General features: G+C 46.6%; 2 protein-coding genes and 1 long non-coding RNA gene across 4 annotated transcripts in view; 1 reads left to right on the top strand and 2 right to left on the bottom strand.

Annotated features, from left to right (window-relative positions):
- Positions 1-8,953, bottom strand: part of UBE3C (ubiquitin protein ligase E3C) — a 127,575-nt gene extending 118,622 nt beyond the window's left edge. The window contains exon 1 of one of the 2 annotated variants that reach the window (XM_072763262.1): positions 8,465-8,953. In XM_072763262.1, coding sequence (XP_072619363.1) covers positions 8,465-8,530 — 66 coding nt within the window. In that variant the 5' untranslated portion in view covers positions 8,531-8,953. The remainder of the gene's footprint in view (positions 1-8,464) is intronic. The other variant, XM_072763263.1, reaches the window with a different exon arrangement.
- Positions 8,045-17,667, top strand: LOC140599650 (uncharacterized). The gene is made up of 3 exons (XR_012002535.1): positions 8,045-8,345; positions 11,517-11,640; positions 14,474-17,667. It is a non-coding gene; the product is annotated as an uncharacterized lncRNA (long non-coding RNA).
- Positions 10,730-11,054, bottom strand: LOC112916281 (small ribosomal subunit protein eS27-like). Its single transcript, XM_025993895.2, has one exon. It carries the CDS (start codon positions 11,031-11,033, stop codon positions 10,779-10,781), a length of 255 nt encoding a protein of 84 aa, XP_025849680.1. The 5' UTR covers positions 11,034-11,054; the 3' UTR covers positions 10,730-10,778.
- Positions 17,668-18,392: the final 725 nt, after the last annotated feature.

Genomic DNA, 18,392 nt, shown 5'->3' with positions numbered 1-18,392 from the left:
TTAAGAAACTCCTGAAACTATTAAGTGATTATAGTGAGATTGAAGGATAGAAGGTTAATATATAAAAATCAACTGCCTTTCCACATACCAGCAATGAAAAGTTGGAATTTGAAATTAAAAACAAAAATATGGCTTCCACTGTGGAAAACAATATGGAGCTTCCTCAAAAAAATAAAAAACAGAACTACCTTATGATCCAGTAACCCCATTTCTGGCTATATAACCAAAGGAAATGAAACAGGATATCAAAGAGATACCTGCACCCCTGTGTTCACTGCAGCATTATTCACAACAACCTAGATATGGAAACAACATAAGGGTACATCAACAAACGCATGGATAAGGATGTGGTAAATTATATACACGATCGAATATTATTCAGCCCCGAGGAAGATGGGAATCCTGCCATCTGTGACAACATGGGTGGACACTGAGGGCATTATGCTAAGTGAAATAAGCCAAGCAAAGACAAATACTGTATGATCTCACTCACATGTAGAATCTTTAAGGAAAAAGAAAAAAGCCAAACATTTGGAATCATAGAGTAGGAAACTGGCTGCCAGGGGCTAGGGGATGGGAGAAATAGAAACATAAATATAAAAATCAATTGTTTTCCTATATACTAGCAATGAACAACTGGAATTTGAAATGAAAAACACAGTATCATTACATTAGCACCAGAAAAACGAAATACGTGTCTAAATCTAACTATATATACAAATATATATATATATATATATATATATATATATATATATATATATGGTTTACATAAGGAAAACTACCAAAGTCTGATGAATGAAGTCAAAGAACTAAACACTGGAGATATTCCATGTTGGATAGAAAGACTCAGTATTGTCACTATCAGTTCTTTCTAACTTGATCTACAGATTCAACATCATCCCAGTCAAAAATCCCAGAATACCTCACAGAGTACTGAAGAAAAAGAACAAAATGACACTATCCAACTTCAAGACTTAGAATAAAGCTACAGAATTCAAGATAGTATGGTGGCAAAAACAAAACAGAACCAATAGATTAATGGAATAAAAGAGCCCAAAAATAGACCCACAAAAATAGAATCAACTGATCCTTGACAAAGGAGCAAAGGCAATTCAACGAAGAAAGGACAGCTTTTCAACAAAACAGGCTGAACAACTGGACATCCACGTGAAAAAAAATAAAAATAAAAGCAATAAACTAGACACAGACCTTATACCTTTCTGAAAAATTAACCTCAAATGGATCATAGACTTAAATGTAAAATACAAAACTATAAAACTACTAGAAGCTAGAAGATAGCATTTTTATAAAAGCTAGGTGACCTTGTATTTGGCAACAACTTTTCAGACACAACATCAGAAGCATAATCCATGAAAGAAAATATTGATACAACTAGACTTCATTAGAATCAAAAACTGCTCTGCAAAAGACAGTTAAGATAATTTTAAAAATGAACTAGAAGAAAGTGGGAAAAAATATTTGCAAAAGACATATTTGACAAAGGGCTTGCATATTTACAAAATATATACAAATACATAAGAAATATATATAAGGAACTCTTAAAACTCAACAATAAGAAAACAAACAACCCAGAGGCACCTGGGTGACTCAGACGGTTAAGCATTCAACTCTTGATCTCAGCTCAGGTCTTGATCTCAGGGTGGCGAGACTGAGCCCCACACTGGGCATGGAGTCTACTTAAAAAAAATTAGTTAAAAAAAAGAAAAGAAGTAAAAAGAAAATAAACAACCCAATTAAAAAATGGGCAAAAGGTAACGTATACAGATGACAAATAAGCATATGAAAAGACACTCCACATCATATGTCATCAGAGAAATGCAAATTAGAATGATGAGATACCACTACACACTTATTAGAATGACCAAAATTCAGAATACTGACACCACCAAATGCTGGAAAGGATGTGGAGCAACAGAACTCTCAATCATTGCCAGTGGCAACGCAAAATGGTGCAGCCACTTTGGAGGACCGTTCTGCAGATTTTTTTTTTTAAAGATGTATTTATTTATTTGAGAGAGAGCACATACAGTGGGGAGGGGCAAGGAGAGAGGGAGAAGCAGACTCCCTACTGAGTGCCGGGCTCACTCTCAGGACCCTGAGATCAAGACTCAAGCTGAAACCAAGAGTCGGACACTTAACCAACTGAGCCACCCAGATGCCCTAGCTTCTGCAGTGTTAAAACTAAACACTCCTACCGAATGATCCATGGGAGTATGAGGGAGGATGAATGGGTAAAGCAGGGAGGATTTTTAGAGCAATAAATCTTTCTGTATGATACTATAAGGGTGGATAACGTCATTATACATTTGTTAAAACTCAAAGAAAATACAACATAGGGGCGCCTGGGTGGCTCAGTGGTTAAGCATCTGCCTTCAGCTCGGGTGGTGATCCCAGAGTCCCGGGATTCAGTCCCACATTGGGTTCTCCATGGGGAGCCTGCTTCTTCCTCTGCCTATGTCTCTGCTTCTCTGTGTCTCTCATGCATAAATAAAATCTTAAAAAAAGAAGAAAAGAAAATACAACATAAAGAGTGAACGTTAACGTATCAACATCGGTTTATCAATTACGATGAATGAACTACACTAATGCAAGATTCTAATAACTGGAGAAATGGAAGGTGGAGGATGAGGGGGCAAAAGGGAACTCTGTACCATCTGCTTGATTTTCTTCTATAAAACTCTAAAAAATAAAATCCTACTTTTTTTTTAAAGCAACAAACATTAAAGAAATATTATGGGACCTGGGTGGCTTAGTGGGTTAAGCATCTGCCTTCAGCTCAGGTGATGGTCCCAGGGTCCTGGAATCAGGCCCCATGTTGGGCTCCCTGCTCAGCAGGGAGTCTGCTTCTCTCTCCCTCTGCCACGCCTCCTGCTTGTGCTCCCTGTTTTTCTCTCTCAAATAAATAAAATCTTAAAAACAAATAAGAAATATTACTTCTCCTGCCACTCTTCCTCAACTGTGCAAAGTTGGGAAAGAAGTTTTAATTTCCTTCCTCCTACCTACAAACTGTTCTATATCCACATCCATTTCCTCCCTGTACGTATCAAAATATTTTCTTCTTCTGCTCACACCTCTTTCCACTCCCTCCCCTAGTCCTCCTCCCTCCTGCACCTGCTCCTTCCCCAGTCTGTAACTTGCTCAAGCTTCTTTCATAGGCCCAAAACAAAACCTTCCTTAGACCCCAAATGCATCCTTCTTCGGGTCCTTTTCAGAAAAGATCTAGCCATTTTTGGACCTCCCATACACTCCCTGATGTACTGCAATCTGACTTCCAAGTCCTACTACCCTGGACTATTAACCCCATAAAGTCACTCGGGCCTTCATATTTGGTTATTGTATCCTCACGGCACCCCTGCAGCACTTAGCACTGAGGTCACTTCCCCCTCCTTGCTCTAGCCCCAGGCCAGCTGTGATTCTTTCCTAAGTATTCTTCCTCACTTATGAGATTTTTTTTAAGTTTTTTTAAAGATTTTATTTATTTATTCTTGATATATATATATATATGTGTGTGTGTGTATATATATATATATATATAGAGAGAGAGAGAGAGAGAGAGAGGCAGAGAGGGAAGCAGGCTTCATGCCGGAAGCCAGATGCTGGACTTGATCCCACAACTCCAGGATTGCGCCCTGGGTCAAAGGCAGGCGCTAAACCGCTGAGCCACCTAGGGATCCCCCTTTTTTTTTTTTTAAAGAAAGACTATTTATTCATGAGAGACAGAGAGAGAGAGAGAGAGAGAGAGAGAGAGAGAGAGAGAGAGGCAAAGACACAGACAGAGGGAGAAGCAGGCTCCATGCAGGGAGCCCGATGTGGGACTCGATCCTGGGTCTCCAGGATCACTCCCTGGAGTGAGCCACCTGGGCTGCCCATTAGATGTTATAATACCCCACAAGCCCACCCCACCCCAAACTCCAGGCCTTCCTCTAAGGACTTCTTTCTGCGTCACCTACCTGTTGTAACTACCAAATCTGCATGTCTAGCCCCAATTTCTCTCCCTCATTTCACACATAGACAATCAACAGCCCCTTACACACCTCTACTTAAGTCCACAGAAACAGAGACATTCCATTCAACCACCACTTCCCCATATTGGATAATCCACTCCCTACAACTCACACGTCTAGACTCCCTACAACCCCATCCCAGTCTCAGCTCATCAGGTGAAAGGCAGACCCAAACCAGATTTCCTGAGAAATAGAACTGATATCCAACTGTCTCAGTTGGACACCTAAACTAGGAAAGCATACACTGCCAAGGTCATGCACAAGTAAAAGGGAGGAAGCCAGTCAGCAGTGCATCAAGCAAGAATGAAGGAGACAGCACAGCCCAGGGAGAAAACGCAGGAGTAACCACCTTGGTGCTGATGACTTGGTAATTGGATATATTTCTGTGCTTAGGTTCTTTGAGAAATCATACTCTTCCCATACACTTTTTTCCCCCCACTAAGCAATTTTCAGTGGATTTCTATACTTGTAATCGAATGGCCGCTAAGATATTCTTCTCTGCACTATAAGAAAGGAGGAAAAAAAATACTGCCAGTGAACTGTCATGCCACTAAGATGTATCCTGATCTCAGGAACATTAAAAAGTAGTAAACTGTGTAACTTAGAATAGTGGAATCCAGTGCATACTTATTCCATGTATGCCCTTCCACCTCTAGAATGCCCGTGTTGTTTCCCCGCCAAACCGGATTCTATTCATCCTTCAAGACTAAGCCCCAACTTGGGCAGCCCCAGTGGCCCAGCAGTTTGATGCTGCCTTCAGCCCAGGGTGTGATCCTGGAAACCAGGGATCAAGTCCCACGTTAGGCTCCCTGCATGGAGCCTGCTTCTCCCTCTCTCTCTGTGTATCTGTCATGAATAAATAAATAAAATCTTAAAAAAAAAAAAAAAAAAAAAGGCTAAACCCCAACCAACTCTACCCTTCTCCTGGACCAGCCCAACAGAAATCTAGAACACAGTAACTATTCTCTACTGTTATTTATTTATTTTAAAGATTTTATTCATTCATTCACGACAGACACAGAGAGAAAGAGAGGCAGAGACACAGGCAGAGGGAGAAGCAGGCTCCACACAGGGAGCCCGACGTGGGACTCAATCCCAGGTTTCCAGGATCACACCCCCGGCTGAAGGCAGCGCTAAACCGCTGGGCCACCGGGGCTGCCCTCTCTACTGTTACTTAAATTTTAATTGTTTAAGTCTTATCTCTCTAACAAGATTATAATGGGAGCAGAGTTCTCCTTATTACATTTCAATACTACACAGAACCTCTAAATAAACACTAAAAATATTCATTTAATTTGGAAAAGATAAGATGTATTAAAAAGGTAGCAATATTCAGTTTTCCACCAACCTCAAGAAAGGACGACAAATTACAAATCATTTAACACATGAAGGAAAAGGGACGCCTGGGTGGCTTAGCGGTTGAGCGCCTGCCTTTGGCTCAGGGCATGATTCCGGGAGTCCCGGGATCAAGTCCCTCATCAGGCTCCCTGCATGGAGCCTGCTTCTCCCTCTGCCTCTCTCTCTGTGTCTCTCATGAATAAATAAAATCTTTAAAAAAAAAGATACATGAAGGAAAGACCATTATAACTTTCTGGTTTTTAAAAAAATATTTTAAAGAGAGAGTGTGTGCATGTGAGAGAGTGAGAGAGAGAGAGCACGAGCGCACAAGCAGCGGGGTGAGGGAGCAGCAGACCCCCTCCCCTGCTGAGCTGGGAGCCCAACGTGGGACTCAATCCCAGGACCCTGAGACCATGACCTGAGCTGAAGACAGACCCTTCACCCACTGACCCAACCAGGCATCCCAACCTTTTGCTTTTTAAGTGAGGGGAGGGAATTACATTGTAGCTAATGAGAATTAAGGATAATATGCATTTGTTGGTGCTCAACAATTTTGCCAGGGAACAAAATTTAAACTACAACAATGAAACTACATCCCCATCAGAACTGCCAAAATTAGGGCAGCCTGGGTGGCTCAGTGGCTCAGCAGTTTAGCACCGCCTTCAGCCCAGGGCGTGATCCTGGAGACCCAGGATCGAGTCCCACGTCGGGTTCCCTGCATGGAGCCTGCTTCTCCCTTTGCCTGTGTCTCTGCATCTCTCTGTGTCTCTCATGGATAAATAAAATCTTAAAAAAAAAAAAAAAAGAAATGAAAAGAAAAAGAAAGAACTGCCAAAATTAAAAGGACTGACAATAAATGTTGAAAGCAAGTGAGGCCACCGATACCCTTGGACACACTGCACGTGTGTGCACCAGAGCTAGGCCTCAGTGTGTGAATAACCCAGCTTAAGTGCGCGTGAGCACACCAGGAGACACCTAGAAACAGATTGTATTCACTACGCTATTTTCATACAATGCAACAGAACAAGGAGAATGGACTCCACCTCTCAGACAGAATGCTGACCCAAAAAACAGAAACTGTATGTGACTCCATTTACAAGAAGTTCATCAGGCAAAACTAAGCTACAGTAAAAGACCTAACAGCAGTTATCAATTGTCTTCAGGAGAAGGAATACTAAATGGAAGGGAGCAGGTGGGAGCCTATGGAATGCTGGGAATGTTATTTGATTTGGGGGGAGGGGTCGCAAGGGGGCAGTCATCCATAAAAATCCTTCCAGCTGAACCTGCAGGTGATTCCTCACCCAGATTCCAGATCAGAGCACCCATCGCCCAGCCGCTGTGTATTAACTACTGTTGGCTCCTTAGTGCTACCTTCTCCCAATAATTGCCCTTACTTAGCTCAGAGGCCAGCAGTGTCACACTCCCGCCTTCAGCCAATGACCAACTGATGGGGGAGGGGGGGCAGGTTTACAAAATTCTAGCCCCCGTACGTCAAGAAGGGACAGTTCTATGATGCCAGCTACAGTCCTAAGTTCTCGGTGGGATTGGGCTACAGATAGACGCCAAGCAAGAAGACCATTTCCCTCCCTCAATTTCACATGCACCAAGGTCACCTCCTCAAGTTCTTGGGACATGACCTAAGACACATACACTTAAGGTTTAGTCCATACCTCAACCAAAAAGGATAAAAAAGATAAATTGTTTTGCACAGGTAAACAGCAAGATGTACAATCTCCCCAAGATTCTGATGGACAGATGAGCACTTTCCTCAGACTAGAGTTGTCTTAGTAGTTGAGAACCTGGGCAGGGCATGCAGGGGCACCCTTGTCTGAAAGACAAGTCAGGAGATTATGAGCTGGTGGCCTGCCACCAGCTTGCTGTGTGCCATGTACCATCCATATGCTCTCTACTTACTTCACCTGTACCCCAGATCTTCCCACAGAATCCCCAAGGCCTCTTCTACCCTCCAAGGGCAGAAATTCCTCTATCTCATTTGTCATTTTCATGAATACCCAGGGCCCGGAGCGTTACCCACAGGAATCCTGCCACACCTACACAGTACCTCGTACTAATACCTACTTCTGCAGCCAGCTACCTTCATGCAAAACTCAAGACCTGAAAATTACCAGCAGTTCTCTACCAACTCCCTGCTGGGTTCCTTTCCTCCATCACACACACACACCCAGGGCACGATCCAAGTTCCTACTTGGATTCGAGCATTCCCCCAGAATTACATGCCAACACAGTTACCCGAGTAAGGCCAAAAATAATATGCAAAGCATTTACACACTTAAAAAAAAATCCTTTCGTAAACAATCAGCTAATTAGATTCACTTACACTTTTCAAACACTTTCAGCGCGCAGACCACACATTTATCTTTAACCCGTTAAAATCTAAACAGACCGAAAAGGCGCCCACGAACCAGAACAGTGGAGAAGAGGTGAAAACAAGCGAGTGAAGCGACGCTGGCACCGAAGGAACCATGTATCAGCAAGTCCGCTGGATCAATAGATGCCAGGCATCAGGGAGGGCGGCAGAGTAACTGCAAGAGTAACAGACGACCGAGCCTCAGAGAGCAACGGTCCAGAGTCTCCCCAGCAATGTTTCCAGAAAGCCGGTCAAGAATAATCTACGCCGCTTCGGGTTCAGACACGTGGCCGAGGAGGCGGTCAGCCTCGATTTCGGGAGCTGCTGACATGGGCACACACACCCGTTCGCTTGCTACAGCAGGAAACACTCCTTGGGTAGCGTTCTCCACGCAACCGCGATCACAGGTCACGGGTGACAGAGTATCCAGATTTCATCTCTGAGAAGAAACACTGCCCTTCGCCCGAGCGCTTTCACCTCGGGAACGGCGAGACGGGGCGCCCTCAGCTTCCCCGCGGCTTCAGGAGCTCGCGGACCTCCGCCGGGGCCTGGGCTGCAGGTGTGAGCCCGCGCGGCTCCGGCCGGACCCCCGCCCCGGGCCTCCGCAGCAGGTGAGCCCGCGGATCCCCGCCCCTCGCCCCTCGCCCCTCGCCCCCGCCCCCGCCCCGGAGCCCGAGGCAGCTCGCCCCGGAGGCCCAGCCGACGCCGCACGAACGCAGGCCGCTCTTACCTTCCTACTGGCGCCGCCGAGAGACACTTTGGGCCTCGTTTTGAAATCCCCTTCAAAACTAAACATCTTTACAGCTTATCCCATCTGGGAGGAGCCCCCGACCCTGAGAGCAGCGGGGCGGGCGGGGCGGGCCCCGGGGGGAGGGGCCTCCCGCGGGGAGGGGTCTCGGGGGAGGGGTCTCCGCGGGGAGGGGTCTGCCAGAAGAGGGGTCTCCCGCGGGTGGGATACGCCGCACCGGGGGGCGACCCCGAGCTGGAGCCCGAGCCCGAGCCCGAGCTCGCCCTGGAGGCTGTGCCCGCCCGGCCTGCCCTCGGGGGCGGGGGGGAGGCGGCGACGCTGGGGAGGGGACGGCTCCTCCTCACCTCCCCCCTCATCCACGCCTCCCCACTGCTCCGGCCAAGGCCGAGGGCGCCGGCAGGGCCGCAGACCCCGCACTTGCACCGGGAGCAGCCGCCGGGAGGAAAGATGGCCGCCGGCCGGGGCTGACGTGCGCGGTCCCGCCTGCGGGCGCGCGCCCGCCGCCGACGCCGAGGCCCTCCACCCCGCGGGCTGCCGGCGTGCGCGCGCCCGCCGCCGGCGCCGCGGCGCTCCTCGGAGCCCGCCAGCGTGCGCGCGCCCGCCGCCGACGCCGCGGCGCTCCTCGGAGCCCGCCAGCGTGCGCGCGCCCGCCGCCGGCGCGCCGGAGCTTCAGAAGACCCCGGGGTGACCCCGCTCTGCGGCGAGGACACTGGGGGAGGGGAAGGGAAGGGCTCCCCGGGGAGTGGTGCTGGGGAGCCCCGCGAAAGCGCACTCCGGGGCAGGTGCACCCAGACGCTGGGCGCCGAGGGGCTCGTGCGCTTTCCTGGGAGGCGACTGGGAGCGGCCAGCGTGCGGGCCAAGTGCAGGACGCGGGGACCGGCACCTGCACGCCGTGTGCTCGTGCACTGCTGTGCGAGCGTGCACAGGCGCTCACGGACGTCCTACTCGTGCAGGTGCACGCCCGTGCGCGCACACACAGTGCGTACACATAGGTGCGTGTCATCTACGCCCCGCTAGAACCAAACTTAGGACGCTTTATCCTAACGGTGCAATGCCCTGATCCTTTTTAAGATTTTATTTATTTATTTGAGAGACAGACACCACTAGTAAGGGGAGAGGGAGGGGGACAAGGAGGAGCAGACTCCCCGATAAGCAGGGAGCCCCATGCAAGGCTTGATCCCAGCACCCCAGGGTCATGACCTGAGCCAAGGAAGAGGCTTCACCAACTGAACCTACCAGGCGTCCCTTTTTAATGCTAGTTTTAATGAAGCACAAATTACTTTTCACAACACGATATGGGTTTCAGTCTCAAAAATTGTGCCATGTGTGCACACAAACTGTGAACGGGGTTGCAGTACAGAGTGTGGTTCTTATAAATCAGGATCAAAAAACTTTGAAAGCCTCGGGAAGAGTACTCACTATATCACCTAAAATATACAGCTCCTCTGATATGTCAACAGATCCTTGATTCAACAAAGATGTTTGACTTCTACCCCGTCTGAAATTTTCCAGATTTTGTAAATAGAACATCATGCTTTTCTTTAACCTGTCAGATGAGCAGTGCTTAAAACTATTGGTAATATCCAGTATGTGCCCTGAGTGAGTCTGCTCACAGCTCTCAGAGTTGGCTGCAGATAAACTCTTCCACAGTCCAGACAATCCCAGTAGGTGTGAATACCACCCCTGGCTCTCCTGTACCAGCTTTGTTGGGAAGTAAGGCATGTGGCCTCCATCTGCTGAGTATTTTTCCAATGTTTTAATTGACCAGGACCATGGGCAGGGAAGGTGGTTCTATTTTTTTAAAAAAGCCAGCATTGGGCAGCCTGGGTGGCTCAGCGGTTTAGCGCCGCCTTCAGCCCAGGGCGTGATCCTGGAGTCCCAGGATCGAGTCCCACGTTGGGCTCCCTGCATGGAACCTGCTTCTCCCTCTGCCTGTGTCTCTGCCTTTCTCTCTCTGTGTGTCTCTCATGAATAAATAAGTAAAATCTTTAAAAAAATAAAAAAGCCAGCGTTGCTCTTGGTCTTAGGTTACACCTGCCACTGTGGTGTGAACACCACTCTGCTGGTTTATCAGGTGGCCTGCTGTGTGAGCCAAGTACTGGCCTAGAGCTCCACTAAAGAATCAGTCATCTGTCCCGAGCTAGAGGGAAAAATGGCTTATCAAAATATGATTCCTCTGAAAGATTTTTATTTTATTATTATTATTATTATTGTTGTTGTTATTAATAGTAGTAGTAGTAGTATCCAAAATCTGTTTATTGGGATAGTGTCCCACTCATCTTGATTCAGGGAGCTTTTAGTGCTGCTTCCGCCTGAAGGAGCATCCTTCTGTAAGCCTTGCTTTTCCTCCCATCGGCTGGCAGAGGCCAGTGGGGCAGTCGACACACAGAATTACCATCTGTGCGCAGCTGAAGATGGTGGTGATTTTGTAGCATCCCAGGCACTTCACGTCCATGAAGTAGGAGTTGAGGCTCTGCACCAGGTGCTTCTTCTTGTGCTTCCTCTTATCCTCTTCTGGGGATGAGTGGAGGAGATCCTTTGCAAGGGGCATATTCTCGTGGGGAGGTCGTCACCGCCGGAAAGGGACTCTGAAAGATTTTTAAAGACTTTTCTTAAATACTTTTTTTTTTTTTTTTTCTTAAATACTTTTAAGTAGAAATTTCAAGGCTGATGATGCAAAGTATAAAATGGTGTAATGGGTTCCCATTACCTGTCACCTAGCTTTGGAGATTATCACCTCGTGGCCACTCTGGTATAATTCATGTCCCATTTCTTAACCACTCTCCCCATTATCGTGAAGCAAACTCTAGATGTCATTTCATGTAAATATGTCCGTATGTGTCTCCTAAAAACGGGGGGAATTTTCTTTGAAGACATTATTCTATCATTATCACCCTACAAAAACTAACCACAGTTGTCAAAGTTAGGTTGGGGATAAAGGTTCCCCACCATATGTGCTGACCCCAGAGCGTAAAGCCAGTGGAATGTGACTCCAGTGACCCTTAATTGTGTCCTGTCCTCCTTCCTCTTCTAGAACGCAGCTTCTCTAAAGCACAGGAGCCAGCTGGCTCCCTCGCGGCTCTGCTCTAGTTGCTGTGCAATAGGCCCTCAAGTATTTGTGAATTGCATCCATGATTTCTAAAAGGCTGTGGAAAGAGGTAGGTTAAAATCACGTAACTATTACTCAGCCATTAAGACAGCTAAACTGCAACATATTGACAGCACCAAATCCTGGCAAGGAGGTAGAGAAACCCAGCTTCCCCCATGTAAAATGTTACAGCCATACTGGAAAAGCGTTTGGTCATTTCTTTTTCTAAAAAAATGAAACAGGGGATCCCTGGGTGGCTTAGCTGTTTAGTGCCTGCCTTCAGCCCAGGGCGTGATCCTGGTGTCCCGGGATCGAGTCCTACATCAGGCTCCCTGCATGGAGCCTGTTTCTCCCTCTGCCCGTGTCTCTGCCTCCCTCCCTCTCTCTCTGTCTCTCATGAATAAATAAATAAAATCTTAAAAAAAATACTATTAAGTACTAAAATCAAAACAGTAGCAACATAAGCAAAGTACAAGGTGAAAATTTCCATCTGCTTTGCATTGCCTTCACCCTGCCTTTGAGATGATCTCTCTGCCTTAGTTCCCTCTCACTAGTCTAACAAATCACCAAAAACCTCATGGCTTCAATAACACAAATGTATTACCGTACTGTTCAGGAAGTCAGGAGTCTTGTGGAGGGCACCTGGGGGGCTCAGTGGGTAAAGTGTCTGCCTTCGGCTCAGGTCATGATCTCAGGGTCCTGGGATGGAGTCCCTCACTGGGCTCCTGCTTTGTGGGTGTCTGCTTCTCCCTCTCCCTCTGCCCCTAACCTCAGCTTGTGCTCTCATGGGCACATTCTCTCTCTTTCTGATAAATGAATAAAATCTTTAAAAAATTTTAAAAATTTCACCAGGCCAAAATCAAAGTGTCTACAGGGCTGATTCCTTCAGGAGGTTCCAGGGGAGAATCTATCTACCTGCCCTTTCCAGCTTCTAGAGGCTTCCACATCCCCCATCCATCATTCACATCACTCCTTCCTCTGCTTCTGTCCCCACACCTCTCTCTACCTAACCCTCCTCCCTCCCTCGTATACAGACCCCTGTGATTACACTGGATCCACTCAGATAATCCAGGATAATCATCCCATCTCCAGATCTTTAATTGAACCTCGTCTGCAAAGTCAGTTTTTCCAGGTAAGGTAACATATTCACAGGCTCTAGGGATTAGGATGTGGGCATCTTTGGAAGGAGAGGCATTATTCTGGGTACCATGCTGTCTATTGGGGATTGTTCTATTTTTAAAAGAGATCAGGGCACCTGGCTGCCTCAGTGGGAAGTGCATGTGACACTTGATCTCAGGTTCATAAGTTCGAGCCCCAAGTTGGGTGTGCAACATACTTTAAAAAGAAAAGAGAGATCGTATTAACCTCCAAAACCCCAAAATCTTTTTTTTTTGTACCAAATGTAGCATGGATATCCTTCCATGACAGGACTTAGAAATCTGCATTAGGGGGCACCTGGGTGGCTCAATCAGTCAAGCAACCAACTCTTGGTTTCAGCTCAGGTCATGATCTCAGGGTTGTGAGATCGAGCCCACATTGAGCTCTATGCTTAGAGTGGAGTCTTCTGGAGAATCTTTCCCCTTCCCTTTCCCTCCCTCTCTGCTCCTACCCACCACCTCCCCCCCAGCCCATGCTCACATGCTCTCTTTCTTTCAAATAAGTAAATAAATAAATAATTTTTTAAAAATGTACTGCATTAGTTGCATTGGCTACCTAGGATCTCATTGTACAGATGGACCATAATTTATTATCTCACCATTTCCCTATTGTTTGATGCTGAGGTTGATGTCATTTTTTTGTTACAAATTCTGCCACAAGAACATTCTCACGCTTAGCAATGAATTCTTCCTGTGGGGTAGACTCCCTAACATTGCATGGCTGAGTTGTAGGGGTGCAAGCTTACATTTGATAAGGTCAGTTCCTCACTCTCCCCAGAGGATATACTCCCTTCCTTTGGAATCATCCTAGGAATGCTGGTGAGCCATGTAGGTGCTGCCTCAGAGACTCTGGAATTCATCCAGAGAGAGCATTCATTAAATTAACACCAAGGCCACTGTACACCCAAGGCTGGAAATTCACTCCTTCCTCCATTTATCATGCCCCCCAAAATCCACCCACATTGTCTGGCAGAATTACCCAGAACTCATGCAATGAGAGGAAGTGATCACATTTTTTCCAATAATAAAATACAAAAAGACTCCAGTAAATTAAACTAGAAAGAAATACACAAAGAAGAAACAAGGAAGAAAAGAAAGAGAAAGAAAGAAAGAAAGAAAGAAAGAAAGAAAGAAAGAAAGAAAGAAAGAAAAAAAGAATTTTGTTGCAGAAGTGGGGATGATAGTTGATAGTTGCTGGTCAGGGAAGGTCTTGGGGGAGCTTTCTCAGGTACTGGCTGCACTTAGCCTGGGGGGTGCTAACTTTGGTATCATTCTTCGGAATGTGGATAGATTACACATACCTCCTGTGTGTGCAATGATTTTAAGGATAAGATCCTTTTAGAAAGACCTCATTGTCTTAGCTTGGGCTGCCGCAACAGGACACCACAGACTCTGTAGCTTACAAACGACAGAAACGTTTCCAAAGTCAAGGCCCAGCGATCTGATGTCTGGTGAGAACCACTTCCCGGTTCACCCTTGGCACCCTCCCAGGTTCTCACATGCAGAGCTGAGGGGCTCCCTGGGCCCCAGCATAAGGGTGCTAATCCCAATCCTGAGGGGATTCCTCTGGATGTGGCATCACTTCCTGAAGCCCTACTTCTCAACAGCATCACGGGGGGCGGGGGGTGGGGGGTGGCAATAAGGATATCAACATAGGAGTGGGGGGGACAGTCCATAACATAAGTAACATGGCAGTAAGAAGATGCCCTTAATTTGAATAAACACTCCTCTTCCATTATATTCCAGGGGAAGGAAAGTACAAAAATTAAATTGCTTGCTTTGCAAGATGGAAATCCAAGGGAATTGGAGTGTACACCAACCGCTGAGGAGTGCCCACCTCTCACAGCTCTTCTCCAGCACACGTGGAACATTCTCCAGAGTGGGTCACATGCTAGCCATCAACAAATCTTGGTCCGTGTAAAAGGACGGAAATCAAAATATGTTCTCTGACCAGAGCGGAATGAAATGAGAAATCCTGGACAAGGAAAATTTGAGGGAGTCACAAATGTGGAGCTTAACACATTCTAGATGGTCCCTAGCTCCGGAAGAGATCGCAAGGGGAACCAAAAAAGCCTGTTGAGATGAATGAAAATCCAGAGAACACGCTGGGGACCACGGCAGGGGCAGTGGCATCCCAAGCACAGGTAGATAAAATTTTAGGCTCACAAAAATGTGGCTCACCTGTGCCAGTTAGGCCCCGTGCCAGGCATTCTTGGTTCCTACCGAGAGGTTAATTGTGCAACGTGGCCGCCACATCCAGAGGAGGAGGCCAATTTACCTGGACCAGCTTTTCAGAAAGCTGGACTCAAGATATTGCAGTTTTGCGAACTTTACAAATCTGCGGTGGGACAGGCCCAATAAGCAGACCTGACTTGGGTCATCTTTGTCTCCTACCCCAAATGTCTGAAAGCCCTCATCTCTTTCCCCCTGAACTGTGTCTCTGGTATGGAGGCCCACCAGGGGTGGGCTCCACCGTGGTGGTTTGGGAACCGTGAGTTTCCCCCACAGTGGCCCTCAGCCTGCGCCTTACTGAAGAATTGCTTAGACCTACAGCCCATTGATTAGGGCAGTTTCCTCATATCCCACATTGGATCCAGCTGATTCCACGCTGAAGGTACTATGCGGGCTGCCGTGGGATCACCGGACCCCTTCCCTCTGTCTGTACCCTTGCACAGCAAGCGTGTCTCTCCATCTGACCTGTTCCATGCCTTGTGCCGAGGTGGAGGCCGTGCTCCAGCAGCTGGCCCCAAGCCCTTGCTGTGTGGCCGAGATGCCCTCCATGTTGTGCCCAGGCTGAGGCCCACAGCCACACCTTCTCTGATGTTCTCACCTGGTGCAGGACCAGGACAGTCAGGGCACACGTGACATTTGCACGTGGGCAAACCCACCATCAGCTGCACTCGCCCAATGAGGTCAAAACTTTGTATGGCCCAAGATGAACATCCTCTCGCTCTGCTGCAGCAGTAGAGTGGCCCCACAGCGGTGGGAAGCCTCGTGTGCTGTCAGCTGTGCCAGCACTCAGCACCACGCTTCTGGAAACTGGGGTCAGTGCAGTGCTCTGAGGCCTAATGTCCAGGGCCACGTGCTCTCTCTGGACATAAAATGTGCCCCCAAAGGCCTGTCCCATGGTCCTGGTCACCATACGTGACTTTGTACCTTAAATGTAGAGACCAGGAAGTGAAGGTACAAGAGGCTGGGGATGTATGAAAATAGGCAAAGGCCCACAGCCATGTCCAGAAGCTGGAGGCAGGTCCTGTGTAACGAATGGAGTGAAACAGAGCTCCTGAGTCATAACCAGGCTTTGCATTGATCAGTGTTTACCTTTCTTCTCTTTCTCAGAAAGCTCTTTAAGATTACAGGCTATGGGCAGCCCAGGTGGCTCAGCGGTTTAGTGCCGCCTTCAGCCCAGGGCCTGATCCTGGAGACCTGGAATCAAGTTCCACGTAGGGCTCCCTGCATGGAGGCTGCTCCTCCCTCTGCCTGTGTCTCTGCCACTTTCTATCTGTGTCTCTCATGAATAGATAAATAAAATCTTAAAAAAAAAAGATTATGGGCTATGAATTATTTATTTACTTTTGCTAAAAACTGAACTGAATCTAATACAAAATGGCCTCATCCTTTCGAGTTGTACCTTTTTCCTATTGTCACTAACAGGTTAAAATTGTGCACATATGTCCATGCATGCTTTCCACTTTCAAACATTCTTTTTTTTATGATAGTCACACAGAGAGAGAGAGAGAGAGGCAGAGACACAGGCAGAGGGAGAAGCAGGCTCCATGCACCGGGAGCCGGACGTGGGATTAGATCCTGGGTCTCCAGGATCATGCCCTGGGCCAAAGGCAGGCACTAAACCGCTGCACCACCCAGGGATCCCTGCTTTCCACTTTCAAAGGAAAATAAAGTTTAACATGTTTTCTTTTTTCTTTCTTTCTTTCTTTCTTTCTTTCTTTCTTTCTTTCTATGAAGGTCATATTTTTATTTTAGTTTTATTTTTTAAATTTAAATTCAATTAATTAACACATAATATATTATTAGTTTCAGAGGTAGAGTTCAGTGATTCATCAGTTTTATATAACACCTAGTGCTCATCCCATCTCGTGCCCTCCTTCATGCCCATGCCTCAGTGACCCCATCCCCCCACCCCCACCCCTCCAGTGACCCTGTTCCTATGACTGAGTCTTCTTTTTTTTTTTTTTTTAAGATTTTATTTATTTATTCATGAGAGAGATAGAGAGAGGCAGAGGGAGAAGCAGGCTCCATACAGGGAGCCCAATGTGGGACTCGATCCCAGGACCGCAGGATCATGGATTGGGCCGAAGGCAAGGCACTAAACCACTGAGCCACCCAGGCATCCCTGACTAAGAGTCTTTTATGGTTTGTCTTCCTCTCTGATTTCATCTTGTTTTATTTTTTCCTCTCTTCCCTTATGATCCTCTGTTTTGTTTCTTAAATTCCACATGTGAATGACATCATATAATTGTCTTTCTCTGATTGACTTATTACACTTAGGATAATATCCTCTTGCAAATGGCAAGATTTTTTTTTTTTTATGGCTGAGTAATATTCCATAGTATATGTATACCAAATCTTTATCTATTCATCGGTCAACGGACATCTGGGCTCTTTGCATAGTTTGGCTCTTATGGAAATTGCTGCTATAAATATTGGGGGCAGGTGCCCCTTCAGATCACCACATTTGTATCTTTGGGGTAAATACCTAATGCAATTGCTATAAGGTAACATGTTTTCTTGTTGCAGAGCATTGTGCCACAGCAGCCTTGGGTCCCAGCCCTGCCCATGTAGGGGTCCTAGCCCTGCTGTCCTGGCTGTGTGACTTTGGATGAGTTTTGTAACTTCATCAACTTCACCTGCCAAATTGGCAGGCCCAGATAGCTCTTGAGATCGAGGTCTTGGTGATACAAATATATCGAACGAACTTTGCCACTGTAGTCTATTGTTTGTACTAAACATCTATACTCAAAGGACATTTTGCCAAGTGCCCAGGAGAAAAAAGAAAGTTTAACAAGAAACAATATCGAAAGGCCCAGCATCAGTAATACGTTGTTAACATTTTACTGATTCTATTTTTATGCATTATCATCATCATCATTTTAATCACTTAAAAAGGTTAGACAATTAAGAGTGTCAACATGCGGGAGGCAGGAGGCCAAACTGCAAATGTTCCAAATTGCCTTGGCCTGCTGTTAGCTGCCAGGACAGTCAGGAGAGCTCTTCCTCCCTAAGCTGAGCAAAAGTATTAAACCTCCAAATGCACTGTGTTTTGGAAAGAAACACACTTACACTTTTGTTCAAAGTCACCTACAAATAACTAAGTGCTAGAGTATATAAACACAGCAGTGGGAAAAAGAAGCAACTATGTTTCAAGCATTCATTTTCTGACTGGCATCATAGTCAGAAAATGGATTCTTTTTCACATCAGCTTCTCATGGCGACCCTACGAGATAAATACCATTATCCACATCTTACAAACCCAGAAACCAAAGCTTGGACACTCTAATAACAAGTCTGACAGCTAGTCTGCACATGGCTAAGGTTCAAATCCAGAGCTACTGCATAACTTCAAAGCCCTCTGTCCCCCCCACCCCTCCCTGCTCAAGATACATTGCTTCATAATCTACAGTCAACTAAGATTTAATTTCTAGCA

Source organism: Vulpes vulpes, chromosome 7 (assembly GCF_048418805.1).
Source record: "Vulpes vulpes isolate BD-2025 chromosome 7, VulVul3, whole genome shotgun sequence".
Classification (NCBI taxonomy): domain Eukaryota; kingdom Metazoa; phylum Chordata; class Mammalia; order Carnivora; family Canidae; genus Vulpes; species Vulpes vulpes.
Note: the sequence above shows the minus strand (reverse complement) of the source record. Positions and strands in the feature narration are given on the sequence as shown.

Bases quoted from the DNA above. Each gene is read 5' to 3' on its own strand.
- LOC112916281 (XM_025993895.2), bottom strand. From the start codon at position 11,033: ATGCCCCTTGCAAAGGATCTCCTCCACTCATCCCCAGAAGAGGATAAG.